The 24,731-nt window shown below is 41.7% G+C and overlaps 1 protein-coding gene across 2 annotated transcripts in view; it reads right to left on the reverse strand.

Annotated features, from left to right (window-relative positions):
- Positions 1 to 1,845: 1,845 nt before the first annotated feature.
- LOC145413858 (uncharacterized) overlaps positions 1,846 to 24,731 on the reverse strand; it is a 121,587-nt gene continuing 98,701 nt past the window's right edge. For both annotated transcript variants that reach the window (XM_080283533.1, XM_080283532.1), the window contains exons 4-5: positions 12,072 to 12,284; positions 1,846 to 6,534 (exon numbers count right to left, since the gene is read on the reverse strand). In XM_080283533.1, the coding sequence (XP_080139659.1) occupies positions 5,074 to 6,534; positions 12,072 to 12,284 (1,674 nt within the window). In that variant the 3' untranslated portion in view covers positions 1,846 to 5,073. The remainder of the gene's footprint in view (positions 6,535 to 12,071; positions 12,285 to 24,731) is intronic.

Raw genomic sequence — 24,731 nt, forward strand, 5'->3', positions numbered from 1 at the left:
ATCCACACAACTAGACTAATTGGGTTAATGGGGGTGTTTGGAAAAAGATAAAGAGGATTGCTACTCATTGTAATTATTCAACTATTTTTCCCTCTCTGAAGAGCCAAGGCTCAAAATATGCAGAAAACACACACACACACATACACACACACACACACACACACACACACACACACACACACAGAAATTAGTTACTTGAACTCATTAAATGAAATCCTAAAATAATCAGTGCACCAAAGATAATACAAATTGCCTGGAAATGATAGAAAATACTATAGCATTATCCCTAGTTTATGGGTGATCATATTTTAACAGGAATATTTTAGATGAATACTATAATACAGGTTCACAGTGAATGAACTGGAAATCACATAGTTTCAATAAACTGTGTATATAAACTAACCTTTGTCTTGGTATTCTCACACTGTAAGTGACATTTTGTACTCCAGTGTATAAAACCATAATAAAGAAATTTTTAACCATCCTTAGATTAATCGGAGCCTGCAGCCCCCATTATCTTTTTTTTTTCTTCTACAAAAGACATAACTTGTGGTAGTATGTCATATTGTTTACAAAGGCTCCAATATGCTTGACTGCATCGATCTTAATCATCTAATGGCGGCCCTCCACATTGCGCTATCTCTGGCAGCCTCCCTATTCAGTCTCTCAGCCATGAGGTCACACTCTATGACCTCATCCCAGATCTTTTTTGGTTTGCCTCTCATAACCTTACCCTCAACATTCACACCTCTCATCTTCTGCACCCAAATGCCATATTCCATCCTCTCAACATACCCAAACCTTCTCAATCTACCTTCCCTCATCACAAAACAAATACTTTCATGTCCCATCCCTCGTCTCAACTCTTCAATCACAATCCTAGCCCCTGCTCCAGGCCTTGTATTCAACAACGCACTACACGTCCATCTAATCAATGTCATTTCTGTACGTTTAAGCCTATGAATATCCTCTTCCTTTACTACCCAGGTCTCATTACCATACAGCATTACATTCCTAACACATGCCACATACATGATCCCTTAGCATGGAGGGAGAGTCCTCTCAATGTTAGGAGAGGAAACAGCTCCCTGAACTTCAACCACTCCATACCCTTGCCACAAATCTAGCTCCGGCCCCAACTCCAGCACATAACATGTCCCCCAAATAACAAAACTCCTCTACACACATATTTGCAAATGTGTTAAATCAAAATCCTTATCATGGGAATGCAAGTGGTGAGTGTGGCCAGCATTTACATTCTTAACCCGTCACGTCCCAACCGATTTTGCGCCTCCAATCTCCCCCAATCCTGAGGTATTTTGGATTTTTTTTTTTTTTTTTTTTTTTGGGGGGGGGGGGGGGGTAAAACCTCCGCTTTTGGTGAGAAACATCGAGAATTCATAGAGAAATTGCTCACCTGAGGTTTAAAATACTCGATACAGGTAGCAGTACCTCCTTACCTTACTTGGTTTTCTATCAGGCTGGCTCCAAAGAAAAAGAGTTCTATGGGAGGGTAACTATTCCACACCACTCATAAACAGTATTTATTTATTTATTTGGTACGAATTTATATGTAGTACGAGAGTATATTGGTTTTCAAACAGTAATATAGGCATTATAAGCATTGTTTCACTCACTAACTCATCAACATACCTGACCTTTTTTTGGCGACATTACCTGATCATCATTTCTGATTGTTTCTTCCTCTAATGTTATGTAAACTTTGTCCTCCACATTGTCATCGATTGGGGAATCACTCTGCCCCTGAATGTCTTTATTGGCCTGGTCACTGGTAACAGGTGAATTGCCGAGACAATGGCGTGGGGGGGGTGGGGGGTGGGGGAAGTTATGTGGTGTAAGGCATTGTCCCTGCCTGGCATCTTGTAGAGGAATAGAGGAAAGTGTCCCTTGTATACGTACCAAAAATCATGCGCGAAAATTGAAAATTGTGCAAATTATGAACCTTGCAATTGCGCAACGTACCAGTACGTCGTCGGGACCGGCAGTTACAAAATGTTGCAACATATCCATACGTTGACAGGACTGGGCAGGTTAATGAAAACTGTAGACAGAGGTGACACTAAGTTAACTCCTCCAGAACAAGAGATCCTACCTACAGTAATTTGAATGAGATGAAAAGGGAAAACCAGGATATCACTGATGGGGAGTGAGTGAAGAATGAAGAAGGAAAGATAATGGTAGACAGTGAGGATATTACATGTGCCTGGAGACAGCATTATAACTGTTGCTGAATAAGGAGTCTGATTGGAATAGGGAAGGTTTGAATTCAGCAAATCCAGTGTTTGACGCCTGGACTTTGAATGATGATAATACTGTCAGCAGGGTAATAGACAGGATATAGTTGGGGAAGGTGGTAGGTGTGTCTGGGTTGACTGTTGAAATCCTGAAGGCCTCAAGAGAGAGAGGAGTGGGTTTAGTCACTGATTTGATAAATCTGATTATATGTGAGTCTGCTGTCTCAGATGACTTGCTGAAGAGTGAGCCTGTAATGTGTGTACAAGAGGAAGGGTGATGCTCTGGAAAGAGGAAATTACAGAAGCATAAAACTTTTAGACTAGATAATGAAGGTGATGGGGTGAGTCCTAGAAGGTATGATAAGGGAATGTGAAAACTGATGAAAAGTAGTTTGGGTTTATCCCAGGTAAAGGGGCTATTGATGCCATATTCATTGTTCAACAGATCCAGGAAAAATATATAGGGAAAAAAAAGAGAGCTGTACTTTGTTTTTGTTGATTTGGAAAAGGTCATTGACAAGAGACTCTTAAGGAAGTGGTGAAGTGGGCAAAGAGAAAACTTCGGATTGAAGAATGGTTGGTAAGAGGTGAGAGTGAATGGAGATTTGGGTGATGAGTTTTCCTTGAATGTTAACATGCATTAGGGATCATCAGTCTTAAGTCCCATATTGTCTGTCATGATGTTTGAAGCTCTCACCTGTGACTTCAGAAATGGGCTTCCATGAGAGATGTTGTATGCTGCTGACTTGGTGTTGACTTCAGAGAATGAAAGCAAGGCAAAAGAAAGATTTAGGATGCGGAGAGACAGAATGGCGCATAAGGGCTTGAGAGTAAATGTGGATAAAACAAAAGTGATGATATCTTGGGCTAGTGGCAGTACTGTCAAAGCAGAGGGAGTGTGTCCATGTGTTGTGGCTTGGATAAGAAGTGGGTGGAGGAAGTTAAGGGAGTTGTTGCCTCTTCTAACACTGAGAGGGCTCTCCCTCCATGCCAAGGGATCTTTGACTGAGGCATGTAATGCTCTAAATCGACAAGCAAAGGCCGATTAATATACGGGCATCTGTATCACAATGGAAAAATTATCCAATAATCTGGATCATATCGGAATCTGCTCAGCAGCTATGAAAAAGGAATCAATAAATGTTTGTTTCACCCCATGACTGAAGACCCTTGTAAGTTTTCTAGCACATTTCTCCACATTTTTAGGTCTGAACAAAGGCTGGGGTGATGATCATTTCCCAAAAATAAGGTCTTATCCCACACTGTTCACTGTCTTAAATTATAAAATGCCTGACCTAAAACACAAGGAATATTTAGACCATAGTGATATTTAACAGTGGTTAGAATGAAACTCAACATAAAAACAATACCTAGACTGTAGTCTTCTGTCAAGGAGCTGTGATGGACAGGTAGGGACCTACAGTCAGGCTGTATGGTATGAAGGCAATTTACACCAGAAGTGCTCCATCAATGGTATGATTTAGGCTTAATGTTCTTTCAATAGTACAAGAGCCATCTATCTATCTATCTATCTATTGCCAGATGCCATAATCCCGTAAGGGGTGGCCATTTGACTTTATTAGTTTTACGGGGAGAAGCACTAACCCTCCACCAACCCACTTGTTGACACGTAGGGAGCACATATGGTTTGGTTATATGGTTACCCAGCGTTGTAAATGGTTTCTTGGCTTACAGGAAACCATTTGGCCTGTCACTCAATGTAAAGCCACCTGTAAAGGAAAGAAAAGCAATAAGAAGTGACAGGAAAGATGGGAGAAATAAGAAGAAAGGAGGGCAGGCACAGAAAAAGAATGATAAAGGCTAAGGAAGAAGCAATCAGCGCTACATCAAGTGAGTGGATGATGGTTGCCACAACCTACCACTACAAGAGCTACAAGCAGAAATTAAATTTAATTTCATTTTTTTCTATTAATTTTCAGCAAAACTGTCTCTCTCTCTCTCTCTCTATATGGGATGAGACTGCAGTGTACTGGTGTTGTGATGAGGAGAGGTAGATTGAGATGGTTTGGGCATGTGGAGAGGATGAGGGATGATAATTGGGTGCAGAAAGTGAGAAGTGTTAAAGTTGGGGGTTGGGTAGTGAAAGGCAGACCGAAAAAGACCTGGGATAAGGTCACTGAATGTGACCTCAGGGTTAAGAAACTAAATAAGGAAGCTGCCAGAGACCGAGCAGCATGGATAGCTGCCATTAGGTGACCAAGGCCGATGCATGAATGCATGTTGTAGCCTCAAAAATGAAAACGAAATATTTAGCACATTTTAGTTGATGCATTTTACCATTTCTGACAGTCAACAGAATGTGGGATTCAACCATATCTTTGAAAAATAATCATTACAGCATTAGTTCACTTAAAATGCTGGACATATAAGTGGTAAAGTCCAGGGACATTGGGCAAAACAAATATTTATATATTTTTCATTGCTACTTAACCGATTCCGGTATGATTCTGATCATCGGAAAATTTTCCCTTCCGATACCAATACCGATTTTAATCAGCTATTGCTGGTCAATTTACAGCATTACAGTACAATACCATCCACTCTGAGGAAGAGAGACAAGCTCAAGCTGAATGAGCCCAGAAAGTCCAAAGACAGAAGAAAAGTCTATGTTCCTGGCCGCACTGCACAAATTAAAAAAGGTATACATTAAGAAACTGAAGTAGGTCAGTTAGCTGGCGAACAGGAGAGCTGGTGTGTTAAGATAATGGGAAGTTTATGGGTGGATGGCGAATGTGAAGAAGAGATGAAGAGGATATCACTGTGAAGAGGCAACACTGATGGAAAATCAGTAGGGTACCTACAAATATGGGTGGAGTGTGTGTGTAAGGGGGTGAGGGCGGGGCAAGATGCGAAGGCGAGACGAGAGGAAGGTGAGGGCTAATCGTCGGTACACTAACAATGGAAGGTCACCAAGTAGTAGCACCTTCAAACTGGGAAGCAATTCAATGAATGGCAAATAGAACATCAGTCCCACATCTTCCTCCTCCTCAAACTCCTGCTCTCTCAGGGAATGAGCTGGGCGAAAGCTGAGCCTGAGGGTACACACCTTAGCAAGTACACACTGGGCAGCCAAAGTCATTAGCCACTCGCATGGACGGTGAGGTAATACTAGTTCTAAGGTGTTCAGAGTGGGACAGGCCTTCAACAATCTCTCCACTACACCCTCTACCACACTGGCTCCAGCTCCATCCTGCACTACTACACTCAGAGAAACTAACTGAGGAAGACAAACTGTCCCCTTCTTCAGCTCACAATCACCTGCTGCTCCCCTGGCCCACATCAAACCAAGTACTTCCAGATTGGGACAGCAGGCCAAAAGAGGGTAGAGACCACCAACAGCTACCATTCCACAAGACAAGTGGAGTCGTAATACACGCAGACATTCTCCGACTGCATCCAAAATAGGTAAATACGCCAACAAGTTCACTGTAGTGGGAGGAAAGGTGAACGGGAAGCTCAAGGTCAGTGCTCCACACTTTAGCTTTGGCATCCACATCTTGGTGAAGTTTGCCAGTTCCTTGACTGCTGTTGCATCCTGCATAATTTCTGGTGAATGTGTCAGTGTAAGATGCCGTACCTGCTTGAATACATTCACAATATCACAAAGATCAGTACTCTCCTCCAAAGTATGCTCAGAACACTTATGTTTAACACAGGTCATTAAGTGGCACAGGTCCAAGTGAGTTAGGTTGTAAGAGAGGCCATGACAGTGAGGGGGCAATTTAGGAGGAATGCTAGGCTTAAAGGGTTTCATGTTCTCACAAGACAAGCTCTGCAAATCAGGGTAAAAGTATAAGAGATTGTATCTGAGCTCAGTCATACTTTTGCCACCATCACCTTTGTAGGAGTCCCAGTTATTGCCCAAATCAACAAGCCTAAGACTGGGGAAAGACAGAAAATCTTGGGTAGTCAGCATGTTTCCTGATGACACCAGGGCACTGACTTCCTGGTGATCTCTCCCACTGAAGAACATCTGGTAAAGAATGTCGACAGGGACAGAGGAACGACCACAGCACTCATCAAGAATGAAGGTATGAAGGTGGCTGCAAGCACGAAGGGCAATCAGCAGGCGAGGGTCAGCATTGTGTCGCAGGTGAATTCGCTGCAGTCTTGGGCATCCCCTAATGACAGCAACCCAAGGCTCCACATCTCCAAAGATGATGTGCTGTGTGCTAATTTCCTCAATCTTGAAAGGTGCCAGATCCCACAGAACTGCAGCATATGCTGGGCACACATCCCGGTGTAGTTCCAGCCTCGTCTGCAATACCACCATATACACATTTCATCCTACCGTAATACAACTGGTATTACAATGACTTATGGTGGCTGGGTTTGATGATGTGGTGATTGAGAAGTTGCCGAGATGAATAATGTTGGTATCATAAATGGGATATTGCAAATATTTTATAAAAGCTCATTACAAAGTGTTCATTTGAAATACTGATTATCAGAGTAAGACAAATTGTGATGTGACATTTGATTCCTTTTTCAGTAAGATGGCACTGACAGTAGGTGTATTAGGAAGGGCTTGCATTGTAATGATGAACTTGTCAGATGTATTTTTGAACCATCATAACTGGAGGCAAGTAAGTATGCATGTAAGTATGTACTGTGTGCATGTTGGTGCACTGTAATAGATATTGCTTCATAATGTAAGAAGATTTGTGAGTGAGTACACTGGTATTTAAGGACACTTCTAAATTTTTAGAATCTTTGGCAAGACAGAAGGAACAAATTCTACCACACCTTCTTAAAATAATAATACTCTCTTCAGATGTACACAACAATAAAACATAACTACCTCACTCTCATGATGTATTTTGCATCGTATACTTGCTACTACCAGACTATCTTATTCAGAGTAAGTAGTGAAGGGGTTAATGATGGTCATATACAACCTCTCCAGACTGATGGCCCTCAAATCTAAATAAATCTGAATAAAGACAGCAAGAATAAGAAGGAAAACATACCATCAGACTGAAGGGGTTAACTCTTATTCCTGTATACACACTACTGAAATTTCAAACGCTGTACAGTAATCACATATTCATACTCTTTAAACAATATTTCAGTATTAACAACACAGGCAACATCAAACCATTCTTGGAGTTCCCATCCAATGCAACAGAAGAAAAAGAACATTAACAAACATTCTTTGCCAGAATTCCCATGTAGATGCCACTGTCAGGAAGAGCACATCATCAAGACGCAAGGAGACTAGCAAGCAATGACAGGTAAGCAGGCAAACATAAAGGCAAGCAATCAATGACAGGTAAACAGGCAAACATAATGGCAAGCAAGCAATGACACGTAAGCAGGCAAACATAAGGGCAAGCAAGCAATGATGAGTATGTAGGCAAACATAACGGCAAGCAAGCAGTGTAACAGGTATGCAGGCAAACATAAAGGAATGCAAGCAATAACAGGTAAGCAGGCTAATACAGAGGCAAGCAAGCAATAAGTAAGCAGGCAAACATAAATGCAAGCACGAAATAACACTGCAACTCTCAACTTTTCCTCTGTCATTTACCCCCTCGGCTTGATGTATTTAGTCATTTACTCCCTTACCCCCAATCAAAAAATGCATAGCCGGCATAAAAGCATAGAAAAAAAAAAAAAAAAAGCACACACACACACACACACCTTTGATTTTAAGGTTTTGCACAAAAGAAACTTTGATAAGAAAATTTACAGTCCACTCATATCAAACAACACCGACATAGCACTGAGAAACAGTTATGAGAAAATGAGTGGAGTAGAGTTTCAGCATTGCATCAGCCAGTGAAAATGACCAACTGAAGTGTGGCACTTACAGATTGTACGATAGGGTTGCCTATTTAAACAACATAATTTGCTAGGCAGCACTTAGAATCAACCCTAAAAGTCTTTAGATTTACCATTAAATGTGGTTAAGCATATTACTGAATAAACCCCTAGGATACGCAATTCGATCGACTGAATTTCCCTGAAAACCTGTATACCTGTATGGAGCCGATTTTTCGACTCTTACAGAAGTAAAAAGTTTTATGCCCAAGGTTTAGAGCTTGAATTTACACACCTTATGCCACAAACCAGAGCATTTTAGACCAATTGGTTCATGAGCTATGGCCCGTCAGAAGTTGAAAAAAGTTACCTTTCCAGGCGGGGCGACTCCTGTTTCCTATGCGCTGGCACCCTATCTCTCCCTCATTCCTCTCCTCCCATGATCTTCCTCACCCACTCCCATCACCCCCCCCTCTCTTCCTCCCCTACCCCCATACCCCCACCCTTCAGAATTTTCCATCTCAATTTTTTTTTCCAAACAATAGCATGCACAATAATTATGTCGGTGTTCCTTACTCACTCCCAACACCCTTCCCCCCCCAACACTTCTGCCCTCCCCACCTACCCTCCCTTCATCCCCTTCCCTCATAGTTGTGTAGCTGTCAAAAAAAAAAAAAAAAAAAAAAAAAAAAAAAAAACATGCAGGATCTTTTTCTTGGTGTTACTCACACACACCAGCACCTTTTCCCCTCACCCCTTCCCCTGATTCCCTCCCTTCAGAGCTGTCAAATCAAGTAGTTGTAAGAATTTCAAGGAAAAAATAAAAGCTAGAGCTACCCCCCCTCCCCCAATCCTTCAGAATTTTCCAGTTTTTTTTTTTTTTTTTCAAACAACAGCATGCACAGCATGCACAATAATTTTGTCAGTGTTCCTCACTCACTCCCAACACCCTTCCCCCCCAACACTTCTCCCCTCCTCACCTTTGGTAGATACATAATTGTGCCAGTAACATGCTTTTCCCCAAAAAAAACATACGAAAAACATGGAAATCCATGAAAAAAAAACATACATTCTATGTTTCACGCATCGGTGTAGGCAATTACACAAACAATAATCTGGTACTCAATGAAAACAGGCGACATGAATAGTACCAATCACGTATAATACCCTAGGTGGGGGGGGGGGGGAGGTAAGAGGATGGCATACTACAGGGGGTGTGAGGTGGGGAGAGGCCTGGAGGGGTGCTACAGGGGTACACAGGTGGGAAACAGACACCACAAGACAAAGAGGACAGGCAGGGAGGGAGTACAGGGGTGGGGAGGGTGGGAAGGGGGGATATAACCCTCCCCAGGGAGACAGGGAGGGGGACCACGGTGGCATGATAGAGGAAGGTGGGGGAAGGGGAGAGAGGGAGCAGGAGGCGATCAGAGGCCAGGGAGGGGGAGAGGGAACAAAGGTATTGGGACTGAGGAAGGTGGCAAGAGGGCAGTGGAGGAATCATCCCCCCCATCATGGGTAGGGACCCAGATCCTCCCCCCTCCCTACTCACGACTTAGTTCTCATTGGTTTGCAAAGATATACATCACAATCAGGCCAAGGCCTAGTGTTCGCAATTTTTTTCAAAGGCTCTTCTATTGAGCACATTCAGCATCTTGAGTAATCCTGAAAATGGAATGATCGATCCTGTTAGCACTTTAGGGGTTAATACTTACGGTATATAATGACTGAATGCATGGGAGGCCCTTATCACTGGACTCTGCTTATATTTTTCATAACTTTGTGCTACTGTTTCTAAGTCTAGAAACCTCATACATCACGTTTGTGCAAAGTAAAATCATGACAACGATGACAGCTTTAGATACCTAGTTATGATGATGATGATGATGATGATGATGATGATGATGATGATGATGAGACTTTTAGATACCAAGTTATGATGATGATGATGAAATCTTCAGATACCAAGGTATGATGATGATGACAGCTTTAGATACTAAACTATGATGATGATGACAGTGCTAGATACAAAATTATGATGATGATGATGATGATGATGATGACTTGCTTGGATACCAAGTTATGATGATGATGATGATGATGATGATAATGATGACAGCTTTAGATATCAATATAACAATGATGATGATAGTTTTAGATATCAAGTTATGATGATGATGATGACGATGATGATGATGATTATGACAGCTTTAGATATTATGTAATGATAATGACAACAGCTTTAGATACCAAGTTATGACAATGATAATGATGATGACAGCCTCAGATATCCGGTAATATTATATAATGATGTTCTCCAGTATAATCACAAAAATTATATTTATAATGGGGAACCCATTTGTAAAATCTTATTTCTAAACCACTCTCATATTAGCTTTTTTGTTAATGACATATGGCTGATGATAAAATCCTGAAAAAATATATCACTATTAATTCTCATTTTTCTCTGCTTTTAATAATTTCTTGCTAATATGTTTGCTATGTGATAAATCACTATAACAGTGCCTCTCAGTCAGCTGTTTGGGCCAAGATAGCCATTCGGCATTTACATTCACTGTGATCATCTGCTTTTCATTCCATTCTGTGTGTGATATGCCACTGAACACCAATTTTCTTGCCACATAACAGTGCAGGTGCGTAACAAATGGTAGATACAATATTAAATGAAGTGATAACTTTTTGGTGTGTGAAACATTTAAAATTGTGACTCGGAAATCGTGTCTTCTGTATGTACAAAGTACCTCTCAGTCAGATGATTGAGCCAAGATGGCCACTCAGTGATTATATTTGCTGTGATTGTCCACCTTTCATTCCATTTTGTGCATGATGGCCATTGAAACACCACTGATATCACCAAATAACAGTGCTAGTGTTAAGCAAATAGTGCATTGTCCAATATTAAGTAAAGTGATCAACTTTCTGTGTGAAATACTGAAACTTGTGACTTGGAAACTGTGTTTGGCAAGGATGCTACCCATAGTGCAAAGTGTGGTGCAACTGAGGGCACTGATGGCAAGCCTAAAAGAGTATTTCTTTTATTACTACTGTTACTATTTTATTTATTTCTTTTTTTCTGATTTTTGGTTATGTGGTCATAAGCCTCCTTTCTATCCCCACTGAACCCATGATATAGCGACTTCACTATACGATAAATAATTCTGCAATGGATTTTCTCTTGATGTAGTCCTATCGCATAGCAAGGCATGACTGTAATCCAAAGCTGAGACAGACTTGGTATAATTCTCTACTAAAAGAGAATTCTCTCTGATATGATGTATCTGGGAGAAAACGGAGAGACATCCCCAGAGTGGAACAGATCCAAAGGAACAGTAGGCAAACTTTTGTTACTGATAGTACATACAGTACCTGTAAACATTTTCATTTTTTAAACTGTGCATATGTATGTATGCATTTCCATGACTGGTCTGCACATGGATGATATACACATAAAATTACTGTACTGTACTGTATGTACTTACATCTCAAAGAGATCAAATCGTATCTACACATCATCTTTTTAAAAACCCCTTGTTGTTCCCCTACCATTCCCTCAGTACTCCGCATCACTGTCAATAACTATCCTATGATACTTTTCCCACTAAGCAAAGAAAAACACCCATATAACTGCCACATACTCCTCTATCCCCTCATACAATGGAAATATTCTACATAAGAATACTAATGTGTCATATGAAGAAAGAAACTGGTATGGAAATGCTTGTGAGCCTCCTGTGTCCACATGAACCCAGCTCTTAATGTTTTAGTTAAAACTGCACATGAGGCTTGAATGGGGAAGCACATGCTGACACCAGAACATGCAGAATGACATGAAGTAAACAAAAGGCAGAGAAATTATAGTATCATGAAATTAGTAAACTTGCATGGAAACTCCACATACAATAGCAAAATGAGTAAAATTTTAATAATAAATAATTAAACTTTAATGGCAACAATTCCAATGAAGACCTGTTGGATAAGGTCTCAGACACTACACAAAAAAATGCACAGGCTAACCTTCAGGATAAGAGGAAAATCAGCCAAATTATGTGGTGTGCCTGCAGATGATGAGAAAAGAAGCTGAAGAATAAGGCGCATAAGGGGGAAGGTGGCATGAGGGTCAATCAGCTGTAGTTCTAGGCTTATTGCTTGTCTAGCTATCCGAGCCATATCACTTCCCAACACACTCAGCCCATCATCCCACCATCGCCGCACAGTCTGTAGTCGATCCTGGAGAATATAGTCTTAGCTGACTACACTGTAATGATGAAAACAATTACAAAATTAAGTAATGTACGGACAAATGTGGCACCAAAGGGAAATGTACATGTGATGGCACTGCACCCTGGGGGCATCACTGTGGCACCATGTACCCTGGATGGAGTATCAACAGAGTCCAATTGGGAGCCAAACCTCCCCATATTCCCATGCACCTTGCAATGGGACGAACCCTGGTCCAATCCTGCTGAGAGTGACATTGTCTACCAACAGAGGGTGATGGATCCCTTCAAGGTGTATGCAATGTACTGTACTTGTAGGACGGCCCCACAGAAGCAGTTGGTTACCTGTGGTCACTGGGTCTGCTCAGCCAGACAGACTGGGGTTAAGCAAAAACAATGACAGAGGAATACTCATCATGATATCTGTGGAATTCAGTACTGACATAACTGAGGTCATCATCATCACCACTTGGCTTTCCACCAATTTATTGAAATTGGTAGTAGGGTGTTTCACAGCAGTGTGGCTGATGGATGATGTGGAGGGAAGTTCAATTCACACTGATGCCCCTTTTCCTTTTGCTGAGGAAACTTGTCTGAACAAATTTCAACCACATCAGAACACGTTTAAGGGTCCTGACATTTGATGCTTCAGACTGTTTAGTCAACTGCCTTGTTTCCTTACAGAAGAGTACGCTGCTCCGCCCTTTGTGTCACTTGTCAAATCCTGTCTTCACTGTGTCTACCATTGCATATTTGTACTCTTCTCATTTTATTTCCTCACTACAAATAAACATGGAACCTAGAAGCATGAAAGGTCAGGCTCATCAGACACCCAAATAAGGAGATTCTGGGTAGCCACCTACCAACACAGTTACAAGTCTTGTAAAAGTACTTCTTCCATCAAAAGGAGGAAAACCTAGGATAGAGAAATGTCTGAGCCTATGTTTAGATGCTGTGATGGTGTTCTGAGAAAGAGCAAGGATCTCTACTATGTGGTAGGACAGTGCCCTTCAGAAAACAGAAACTTTGCTCCAGCGTTATGACACTTTGGTGAAAAGCACAAACAGATCCACGTGGCGCTGTCATATTGCAGAGGATATGTTCAAGGAGGAACTTAAGAATGGCATCCCTGATACTAGACACTCCAATGCCCTCTCTATGATGACAAATGAGAAGACAAGCTCTTCTACTAGAGTCAGTAGGAGGACCCAAAAGAGAGCAGTATGGGATCAGCAGACATGAAGCTGGTCCAAATGGATTGCAGGAAAAGTCAAGGAGAGGAACAGCAGCTGGAGAGACAACACCTGGAATGTGAGTGGGCCAAAGGTTACAGAAACTGCTACACTTATAGACAGCTCCTCATACTTGTGCCATCTGTTAAAGATGATCCCTCCTTTGCACCCTCCATCTTTGCTTCATGTCCTTCGCCATGGAAGTGGTTGAGGAATCTCATCACTCAGGATGTGGCTGTTGAGTACAACCAGATAAAGCAATTTTTAAGAACAGGAAGGATCTTCCGAAGCAGCAGAAAGGGGAAATAATGAAGAAGTGATGAGTCTGTGCTCTCTGAAATAAGGCATGATTTCTCTTTATTGTTGAATGAGCATCATTTTCGGCCACGAATGATAATTACGTTAAATAACAGCTGATATCTATGTGGATTAAAAGTGAGGTGTGGTTCTGATTTATGAAAAACCCTAATGGGTACGAATAATACAAGATAGATGAAATTATCAACAGCAGGTCCTGTAAAATAAGCCCCATATTGGGATGTGTTCATTTGTCATTCATTAAAGTTCTTGGCTCCATTCCCAGGAGATTTATTATCAACATTAAACAGAATCCTCATTATGTTACAATTCATCAGAGGACATCTCCACTGGCTGCCAAGTTACAAGACTAAGTACAACTATTGTGATGTACAGTCTGGAGCAATAGCTTCTGTACCTCCCTGGTCAGAGTGGGGTCAAAAACTGGGCTGGAGAAAGAACAGGCGAATGAACAGTGGCTGAAAAATGGGAAAGCAGCAGGGGTTGATGAGGTGTATGCAGAGATGATTAAGTGTAGAGGAGAGAGCAGAATGAAGTGTTTGCTGGAGATATGTAAGAAGGCATGGATAAGTGAAACTGTGCCAGCAGAGGGGAAAAAGGCTGTGATTGTACCCCTGTACAAATATAAAGGTAAGTGAAGTGAGTGCAAGAATTATTGTGGCATAAGTTTATTGAGTGTGGTAGGGAAGGTATATGGAAGAATTATTATAAAGTAAGAGAGATATCAGAAGTCCCAGTGAGTGATGAACAGGGTGGCTTTAGGAGTGGCAGAGGATGTGTGGATCACAAATGTAAAGGTAAGTGAAGTGAGTGCAAGAATTATTGTGGCATAAGTTTATTGAGTGTGGTAGGGAAGGTATATGGAAGAATTATTATAAAGTAAGAGAGATATCAGAAGTCCTAGTGAGTGATGAACAGGGTGGCTTTAGGAGTGGCAGAGGATGTGTGGATCACAAATGTAAAGGTAAGTGAAGTGAGTGCAAGAATTATTGTGGCATAAGTTTATTGAGTGTGGTAGGGAAGGTATATGGAAGAATTATTATAAAGTAAGAGAGATATCAGAAGTCCTAGTGAGTGATGAACAGGGTGGCTTTAGGAGTGGCAGAGGATGTGTGGATCAAATATTTGCAGTGAGACAGATAGTGGAGAAGGCTTGTGAGAAGGAATATAAGGTGTTTATGGCATTCATGGATCTGGAAAAAGCATACGACAAAGAAGACAGAGAAGGATTGTGGAAGGTTCTGTGCATGTATGGTGTAGGTGGTAAGCTGCTAGGTGCCGTCAAGAGTTTTTATGATGGTGGTGAAGCATGTGTAAGGGTTACTGGGCATCTAAGTGAATGGTTCACGATTGGTGTGGGCGTGTGACAAGGTTGTGTGATGTCCCCATGGTTGTTCAACATATATATGGACGGGGTGATGAGAGAAGTAAAAACACGAATAATGGAGAGGGGGATGGCATTGGTAATGAATGGTGATGGAAGGAATATCTCAAATTTGTAATGTACCAAGGAGTAAAGTGATGGTTACTGTGAGAGAAGGTGACTCCCAGTGTGATGTTATGGTGAATGGAGAGAGACTGGAATTGGTGAGAGTTCAAATACCTGGGTGCAGTGATAGAAAAGAGAGGAAAATGTGCAAAAGAAGTGGAAAGTAGAGTGACACAAGAAAGGAAAGTAGCTGGTGCAATGAGGGCCTTGATAGGAAACAGAGGTTTGAGTGCTGCAGCTGCACGAGGCTTACATGAAGAAGTGTTAGTGCCAACTTTAACATAGGGATGTAAGACTATGGTGTGGCATGAAAATGAAAAGTCAAGAGTAAGAGCAGTGGAGATGGGACTGCTGAGGAATGTATGTGGAGACAGACAGTGGATAGGATACGAAACAATGCGATACGTGAATGATGTGGAGTGAGGAAGTCTGTGGACACCAGAATCGAAGAGAGTGTACTGAGATGGTATGGTCATGTGGAGAGAATGGATAACAATAGAGTGGTGAAAAAGGTATATCTGAGTGAATCTGTAGAAGGGAGGAGGTGAGACAGGCCAAGGAGAAGGTGGAGGGATAAGGTGGAGGGATATGGTGGATAAGTGTGTGAGGAAGAGAGGTTTGGAAGTCGGTGAGGCTAGGGGACTGACAAGAGATCGAGCTGGCTGGATGAATATTGTGAGGAGAAGCGCATGATCAGGGATTTGGCACCCCTTTTGAATATGACAGCGTGCAAACTGACTCTATTGGATACATTTATGTGAAGCTACAGAATGTGGTGAATGTCTTTGGCATATCAGATAGGGCCAGGATTCTGGGGGCTTGAATGGTGAGTGAATGGAAGCGTAGTCCATTGGATTGGGCAAATTTGAGCTGTCTGGACATTGCTACTCCTCACCCTGCCCAAGGTGGGAAAGGAGGTCTCAATGATGATGATGATGATATACTTAAATCGGAGTCTACTTGTAAAATTTCTGGAGTCAGAGTCAGGAAATACAGGTATTATCACCAACTCCACAACCCCGAATAATTCCTTCAAGACCACAACATCCACACAGTACTCTTACAAGAAACAAACTGAAACATACACACAACAGAACCCCCAAACCAAACACTACTCACATATTCACTCAAACAGAACTGAGGGCCACAGAGGCCTCATCACATACTTTTACCCATCAATCCTCTACAAAGACACAACACAAGCAACACAATCACTTTTCTTTCCCTGAATGACAAAACACTAGAAAAACAGTTACTCAGAGTTAAATCCACACACACACACACACACACACACACACACACTAGACCTGTGGAATAGCCTGGACAAAGAGATCGTCCAGTCAAAAAAACTGAAATGAGTTCAAAGCAAAATCTGACTTACTGAGAAAAAAAAGACGGGATCCCAAGCGTGTAGCTCACTTCCTGTATATCACAACTAGGTAAATACAACTAAGTAAATAAATACACACACACGCACACACTCTCTCTCTCTCTTAGGTGAGGACGCCTATCATCCACCCACTTAGTGTAGTGGTACTCTATTTTAGGGTAGCTCTACATGGAATGGCAAGCCAAATTATTTCCTGTAAATCAAGAAATAATTTACAACACTGGGTGGTAATCTTATAACCAACCAACACATGTTCCCTATGTCAATCAAGTGGGTTGGCGGAAGGTTAGTGCCTCTTCTCGGAAAACAACTAACTAAAAATACGAACAAGAAACCTTGGACCAGGACTGACCAACAGGTGATGACTAAGGAACGAACAAAGAATATGATAGGGATTGCAACATGGAATGTAAGGGGTGCAAATGATGAAGTGAAAGAGAAAGAGACTGTCTAGGTGCTTGAGGATGCAAAAGTCAATGTATGTGAAATAACTGAGAAATAATGGAGAGGTAAGACAGTGAGAGAATGGGAGTATGGATGGGGTATATGTGTGGGAGTAGTTGAGAATGAGAGGGCAAAAGGAGTTTGTATTGTTGTGTTCAAGAGATGGAAGGAGAATATAAAAGAGTACGGATCCGTCGGCTTAAGGATTGTGTGAGTAAGACTGAAAGTTGGACTACAAATGTGGGTGTTTGTGTGTGTGTATGCACCAATGCAAGATCATGCAAGTAGAGTGAAAGAAGAGTTCTGGACAAATGTGTATGCGTGCATGGAAAAGTTTGAAAGGAATGACAGAATGTTTTTTATTGGAGAGATGAATGGAAATGTAGGGAATGTAAGGTGGATGGAGTAGTTGGTGAATGGGGTGTGCCTGCAGAAGTGGATGAGAACGGCAGTGCTCTGGTCGACATTTGTGCAGGAAGGGGGTTGGCGATAGCCAATACCTTCTTTAGACATAAAATGATCCACAGGTATATGTAGCAATGATGAGAAGGGTGGGTGGTGAACTGAATGAACAGAAAGCAATGATTGATTATGTGTGTGTGTGGATGATAGAATGAGGTGTGTAATGGATGAAAGAGCATACAGAGGTTGGAGGAGCAGACTTTTTGACCACCACTCAGTGGTGGTGAAAGACCACTGAGTGGATGGAAGGACTGGAGGAAGTAGTCCATAGGAGGAGGGTAGAAAGGTTGCAGGAGGATGGAAAAATGGCAGAATATAAGAGAGAAGTGGAGGAGTGATTGGGGAAATTTAATTTGGAGCAGATGGGGGATGTGGAAGGTGTGCAAGATATTTCACTGAAGAAATCTGTGCAGCATGTGCAGTGGTGTATGGGGTGAAGAAAGGACGAAAGGGAGTGCAGGGAACAGCATAGTGGAATAAGGAGGTGAGACAGGCTGTGGCACAAAAGAAGAAAGCATATACAGTAGTGAGCAGATGAGAAACAGGGGAGTGGAGGAAGTTGAGAGATGGAAGAGTTATATGTAGAGAGGAAAAGAGAGGTGAAAAGATTAGTAAGACAGAGTAAGAAGTGAATAAATGAGGAATTTGTGTGTATAGTGGAGGGAATGTAAGAAAACGTTCTGGAAAGAATAAAGAGAGTTAGACGGGGTGATAAAGATGTAAGACGGGAGTGAAAGATAAAAATAGTATATTGCTAGTGGAGAAGGAAGAATAAGTGAACAGATGGAGAGAACAATTTAAGGAATTGTTGAACATGGAGAATGAAACTCATGCGAGTATAAGTGGCTGGGGAATGGCTCAGAGAAGGAGGGAGGTGAAAAGAAATCAGTAGGATGGAAGTAGTGGAAACACTGAAGAAAGTCAAAATGGGGAAAGCCCCAGGAACTGATGGAATGTGTGATGCAATGCTGAAGCACTGGAGAGAGATAGTAGTAGAATGGATATGGGAGTTGTTCAGAGTGGCCTGGGAGGAAGGTAGAGTCCTGGAGGATTGGAAGTCAGGTATAATTATTCCCCTGGACAAAGGAAATGGGGAAAAAGAAGTGTGTGGTAATCATAGGGGCATTTGTCTTCTTAGTGTAATAGGAAAAGTATATGGCAGGATACTTATTGACAGAGTTAGGGAAATAACAGAGGAATTAGTTGGAGAAGAACAGGGAGGTCTCAGGAAAGGAAGAGGTTGTGTAGATCAGATGTTCATTCTTAGGTCTCTAGTGGAAAAGCTTTTAGAGACAGGATAGAAGTTGTATGCAACCTTCATGGATCTGGAGAAAGCATATATGACAGGGTGGACAGACAAGGACTGTGGAAAGTATTAAGAATATATGGAGTAAATGGGAAGTTGCTGAATGCTGTGAAGAGTATATACAGTAAACCCTATCTAATTTGAACCCGAATAATTCGGAAATCGGTTAATTCGGATCTTTTTTGACCACCAGACAAATAATTTTAATTTGGATAGAAATTTGAATTGAGCAAGACAAGTCCGAAAAGGGTTCCAATGATAAGTGGACGTGAACAGTTTTTGTAGTGATAAGTGTAGTAATAAATGTAATTTTTAAAAACTGTACAGTACCTTTGGTACAGTTAAGTGTACTGTACTCTACTACTGTGTTGCAAGACTTCATTATCAAGGTTTGACATTATTTTATTTATTGTACTGTGCACTCTTTGAGTAAAAAGTAATAATATACAGTACTGTTCAATGTTTCTGTGAAAAAGCCATGTTTTAGTGAGTGTGGGTGTGATTTGGGGATAGGGGCAAGCATGAGCTCCAATAATTCGGATTTTTGGATACTTCGACATAGGGTTCCCCCCCCCAATTAATCCGAATTATAGAGGGTTTACTGTATTAGGGTGCTAAGGCTGCAGTGAGTGTGGATAGTGAACTGGGTGAATTTTTCTATTCGAATGTTGGATTGAAACAGGGATGTGTCAAGTTCCCATGGTTGTTCAATCTGTATATGGATAGGGTTATAAAAGAGATACAAGGTAGGGTAGTGGATGTTGAAGTGACCCTAATGAGAGAGGGCAGTGTTTGGAAACTCCCTGTAATGTTGTTTGTAGATGATACTGTATTGTTATGTGAAGTACAATAGGAACTGCGAGGTTTGGTGAATGAGTTTGAGAGAGTGTGTAAGAAACAGAATCTATAGGTGAATGTTGGGAAGAGTAAAGTTATGGTTTTCAATAGAAATTAAACCACTGAATGTACAGTGAGGCCAGATGATGAGAAAACAGAAAATGTGAGTGCATTTCAGTACTTAGGCAGTGTGATGAGTATGGATGGATGTTTACAGGGTGAAGTGATTGAAAGCGTACAACTGGGAAAAAAGGTTGCTGGTTCTTTGAAAGCAGTGATAAGGAACAGGGAAGTGAGCGTGGAAGTAAACAAGTCGCTGCATGACAGTACTGTGATACCAACTCTAACGTAAGGAAGTGAAGCTTGGACCTAGTTGAATGGACACAAGTCAAGGGTGAGAGAAGTGGAAATGAGTTATTTGAAAGGAGCATGTGGAGTTACATGGAGAGACAGACTGACAAACGAGGAAGTGAAGGAGCGTTGTGGTGTGGCTGTGGATGTGATAGAAAGCATCAAGAGAAATACACTGAGGTGGTTTGGCCATATGGAGAGGATGGAGTGCGAGAGACTAATGAGCAGAGCACATGCAAGCGAGGTGGAGGCCGAGGATGAGATGGGGGGATGGAGTGGAGAGGTATATGAGAGAGGGGTGTGTGAGCTGGGAGCAAGGCAGTGAATTGGCATTGGACAGGGCAACATGGAGGTGATTTGTTTGTGGTCACCCCTTATGGGATTAAGGTGTCTGGCAATAAATAGATAGACACTCCCCCCCCGACACCTCCCACACTGTACTAACACAACACAACCCTCAGCTCCTCCTCTTAACACTGACACCTAACTCAATTATTGCTGAGGACTTTTAATGCTAAAAACATTATCTAGTATGAACACAATCAAGAAAGCTGCATAGGCCTCAACAATGCTTCACTACTTGACAGCATGTACACCCGAAAGCACTAATTTCTTCCCCCCTATGGTCCTTTCACTGCAAGAAGTCCGTTCAGGGTGGGGCCCACCTGGTGAATCACCTCAAGCGATGCTGCCAAATCAACCATAGTACATGCCTCTCTCTCTCTTATTTCACATCTATGTGCTATTTGAAATTGTTTTTTATATTCTGTTTATAATAAAGGAAGCTATATAGTACACTGAGTACCACTTTTTAGAATTATAACAACGATTTGAATGAATTCTATGACACGTGGCAGTGCTTTTTTCCCATGTTGCCACGCCGAGGTCAGCAAGGGACCCAGGATCAAAGAGAGGATTAGGCCTACAGGGGAAACCTCTTAAAAATAAAACGTGCCTAGACTTTTACCTCATAGGTGGTGTGGAAAAAAAGTTGAAAATAAATAATAAATATATACAATATATAAATACTGTATGTATATATATATTACATAGAGAGAGAGAGAGAGAGAGCGGGAGAGAGAAACATGTGAGATGGGGGTAGGCAGGGAGACAGAGTGATAATCTGATAATTGGTGGTCAAATTGGCAACGTCGCACTCGGGGAAATCCCAACTTCTGCCACACCCTGAACGGACTTCTTGCTGCGAAAGGACCATAGTACCTGGAGTCGTGGCCAGTGAGCGACCAGGCGATCGAGCACCCCACATTCACCGCCCCGCCCAACATCAGTGTAAGCATTGTTGGATGGATGTGGAACTGCCAAAGCTGGTGATGTTACAATGTGTCATGATCGTTTATATAGACAATCAGAACCAGTAGCAGTAAGTATATAAAGGCATTTAATGTGTAATGCTGGGCTGTTATCCACAACATATGAGAAAGGCACGAAAATGAAAGAAGACCTACGATGTATTAGGTGATACTGTCTATAAACTTACATACTATATTATAATGTTACAAATAAGTATAATATAGCACACAGCATCTCATGAAAGAAAGTGTCATTTCTCATACATTCTCGCATCCACCCCCACCACCTTCAATCTTTGGGTTGCTGTCTCCACCAAATAACTCACATACTCTCTCGTCCCCCGCTCCCACCCATTGTTAACCAACATAAACAAAGAGAGTGATGAAATGATCCATTAGGTATTGATCATATTAAATTATCATACACTTCTGCATTAAACACCAACAAATAAATAACATACAATTCTCCGGTATACCTGACAACCATTTCATCCTGTTGTAAGCTGTTAGGTGACAGTCACACTGGAAGTTGGACCTTGTGTTACATGGACATACGGTTGCCTATCGTTAACACAGGTTGTGCGGTTTTGGACGTCTATTAATTCATGTGAACGTGGCAATTTAAGCCTTACGACATCATAAACACGTAAGGTTTATGCTCCTGTCGTTACTGGATGAACAAAACGAATCAGGGATCAGCTCTGATGAACCACAAACTCTCTGCTTTTGTTCCAGCTTGCGTAGGACTCCCGCAGCTGACCACCAATTTAATATGTAGCCACTTAGGTGTGACTCCACTGAGTTCCACAGCTGGCACTTCCCGCAATGTCCCTGTGTTACGACAGGTGGCGGGAATATATTTGTGTCGATCCTGTAATTCAGAAGATTGGTAGCATGCAGGTGAACAGAAACCAGAGCAGATGTGTTTTTCTCTCTCTTTATTAGCCACTGAAAATACAACTGCGACAAGAGAGTATTTTCAGAGTAGTACGTCTCTCTCTTATGAGGGCTAAGTGTAATCTGCTGCCTACCCTCTCTCTACCCACCCTGAGAACGGCTGAGGTCAGCTATTCAGAGATGCCGCTTCTCTCAAAGGCAATGAGAGAATATACATGAGTAGGCATGGATTACACCCTACCATGCACATTATACATCTCAATAAGGCAGGATTAAGTATATTTACCATCCACTCACTCAATGTAGTGCTGCTCTCGGGTGTCTGCCCTGTCCTCCCCTCCATCCTTCTTTCCTTCCATCTTCTTCTGTCTTTTTTTCCTTCATTCTTGCCTAGTCTTTCTGCCTACAGGCGACCTTGCACTCCCTCTTCTGTCTTTCATTCCTTCATTCTTTCCTCTTCCTTCTGCCTGTGGGTGACTCTACACTGAGTGACAAGCCAATGGTTTCCTGTACACCAGGAAACCATTTACTACGCTGGGTGGTAACCATATAACTAAATTTTGGCTCCTGGTGGTTTAGTGGGTAATTATTGTGCTCCAATCGGACTGAGCTGGTGAAGGTTTATATCCAAGGGGTGATTGAGGTTTATTGCTCACGTAATGCCACTCAGGGATGAGTGAGGTTGGTCACTCTCATCTTAAATGTCAGGACCAACTGCCTAGCCTCGGGCTCCTATGCTCCTCATGGGGCAACGTAGGATTGGATGATGGATGGATGGAAAAACTTTAACATGGATATATGTTTCCCCAAGACTTAAACATACATACATTTTATATACTTCTACTGCCTTCCTTCATCCTCACTGTTTATGTCAGAAAAATATTGGTTTTGCAGGTCTGGGCGCCCATCCTATTCCCATGCCACACAACTAGTGTAGTTGCGTTTGGTTGATTATCTTCACACTATATTACACACTCTTTAATTATGAATAAACATTTCTGTAAGTAATATGTAAAAAATAGTGTGAGACTCCAACTCATCATGGAAATGATGTCTGGCACCAGAACACTTTAACGAAAATATTCCGACCTCGTCACAACAGTGACACAATGTCATTATGTATACGACTGAATGTGGGACAGTAGTATACATAATGACACTGTGTCACTGTTGTGACAAGAGGTCGGTATATTTTCGTTAAAGCAGAGTTTGTGGTTCGTAAGAGCTGATCCCTGATTTGTTTTGTTCATCCAATAATGATAGGAACATTAACTTTACGTGTTTATAATGTATGGCTGAAATTGCCATGTTCATATGAATTAATGGATGTCCAAAACCACACATAACCTGTGTTAATGATAAACAACCGTATGTCCATGTAACACAGGGTCCAACTTGCAGTGCATATCACGTAACAGCTTACAAGAGGATGAAATGGTTGGCAGGTATACCGAAGTATTTTATGTTATTTCATTGTTGGTGTTTAATGCAGAGGTGTATGAAAATATGATCAACACCTGATGGATCATTTCATCATTACCTTTGTTTATCTTGGTTAACAATGGGTGGTGGTGGGGGACAAGAGAGTATGAGAGGCATTTCGTGGAGACAGCAACCCAGAGAGAAGGGTGGTGGGGGTGGGTGCGAGAATGTATGAGAAATGACATCATATCTTTCATCAGATGCTGTTCACTATACTATACTAATTTATAACATTATAATATAGTATGTACGTATATAGACAGTATCACCTAATACATCGTAGGTCTTCTTTCATTTTCGTGCCTTTCTCATACGTTGTGGATAACAGCACAGTATTATGCACTAAATGCCTTTATATACTTACTGCTACTGGTTCTGATTGTCTATAAAAACGATCATGACACATTGTAACATCACCACCTGTGGCCATTCCACATCTATCCAACAACGCTTACACTGATGTTGGGGGAGGGGTTGTGGATGTGGGGTGTTCGATCGCCTGGTCACTCACTGGCCGCGATGCTGGCTACCAGGGGGGAAGATTAGTGCTTTCAGGTGTACACTCTCAATCACATCTCACAATACACCCTCATCCCACATCAGGTAACTGCATCCCCTCCTCTCCAGACATCACATTCTGTTCACAAACACTTGCACTCATTACCAACTGGCAAACAGAACCCAACTCATTACAGATCATCTCCCCATCATTATCACTATACAGTACTGTATAAAAAATCCAAACCTGATCTACCTATCTATCTATTGCCAGATGCCTTAACCCAGTAAGGGGTGGCAAACCTGATCTATCAAGCCTCACATGCATAAATTACATGAAAACAGACAAGACGAAACTCACTGAAGAAACGGACAAACACTACAGCAAACTAAACAATACACCCATCATCAACACGAACAGGCCCATACAAAGTTCAACAT

Source organism: Coenobita brevimanus, chromosome 97 (assembly GCF_032717465.1).
Source record: "Coenobita brevimanus isolate Jiangsu-jjx chromosome 97, ASM3271746v2, whole genome shotgun sequence".
Classification (NCBI taxonomy): Eukaryota; Metazoa; Arthropoda; class Malacostraca; order Decapoda; family Coenobitidae; genus Coenobita; species Coenobita brevimanus.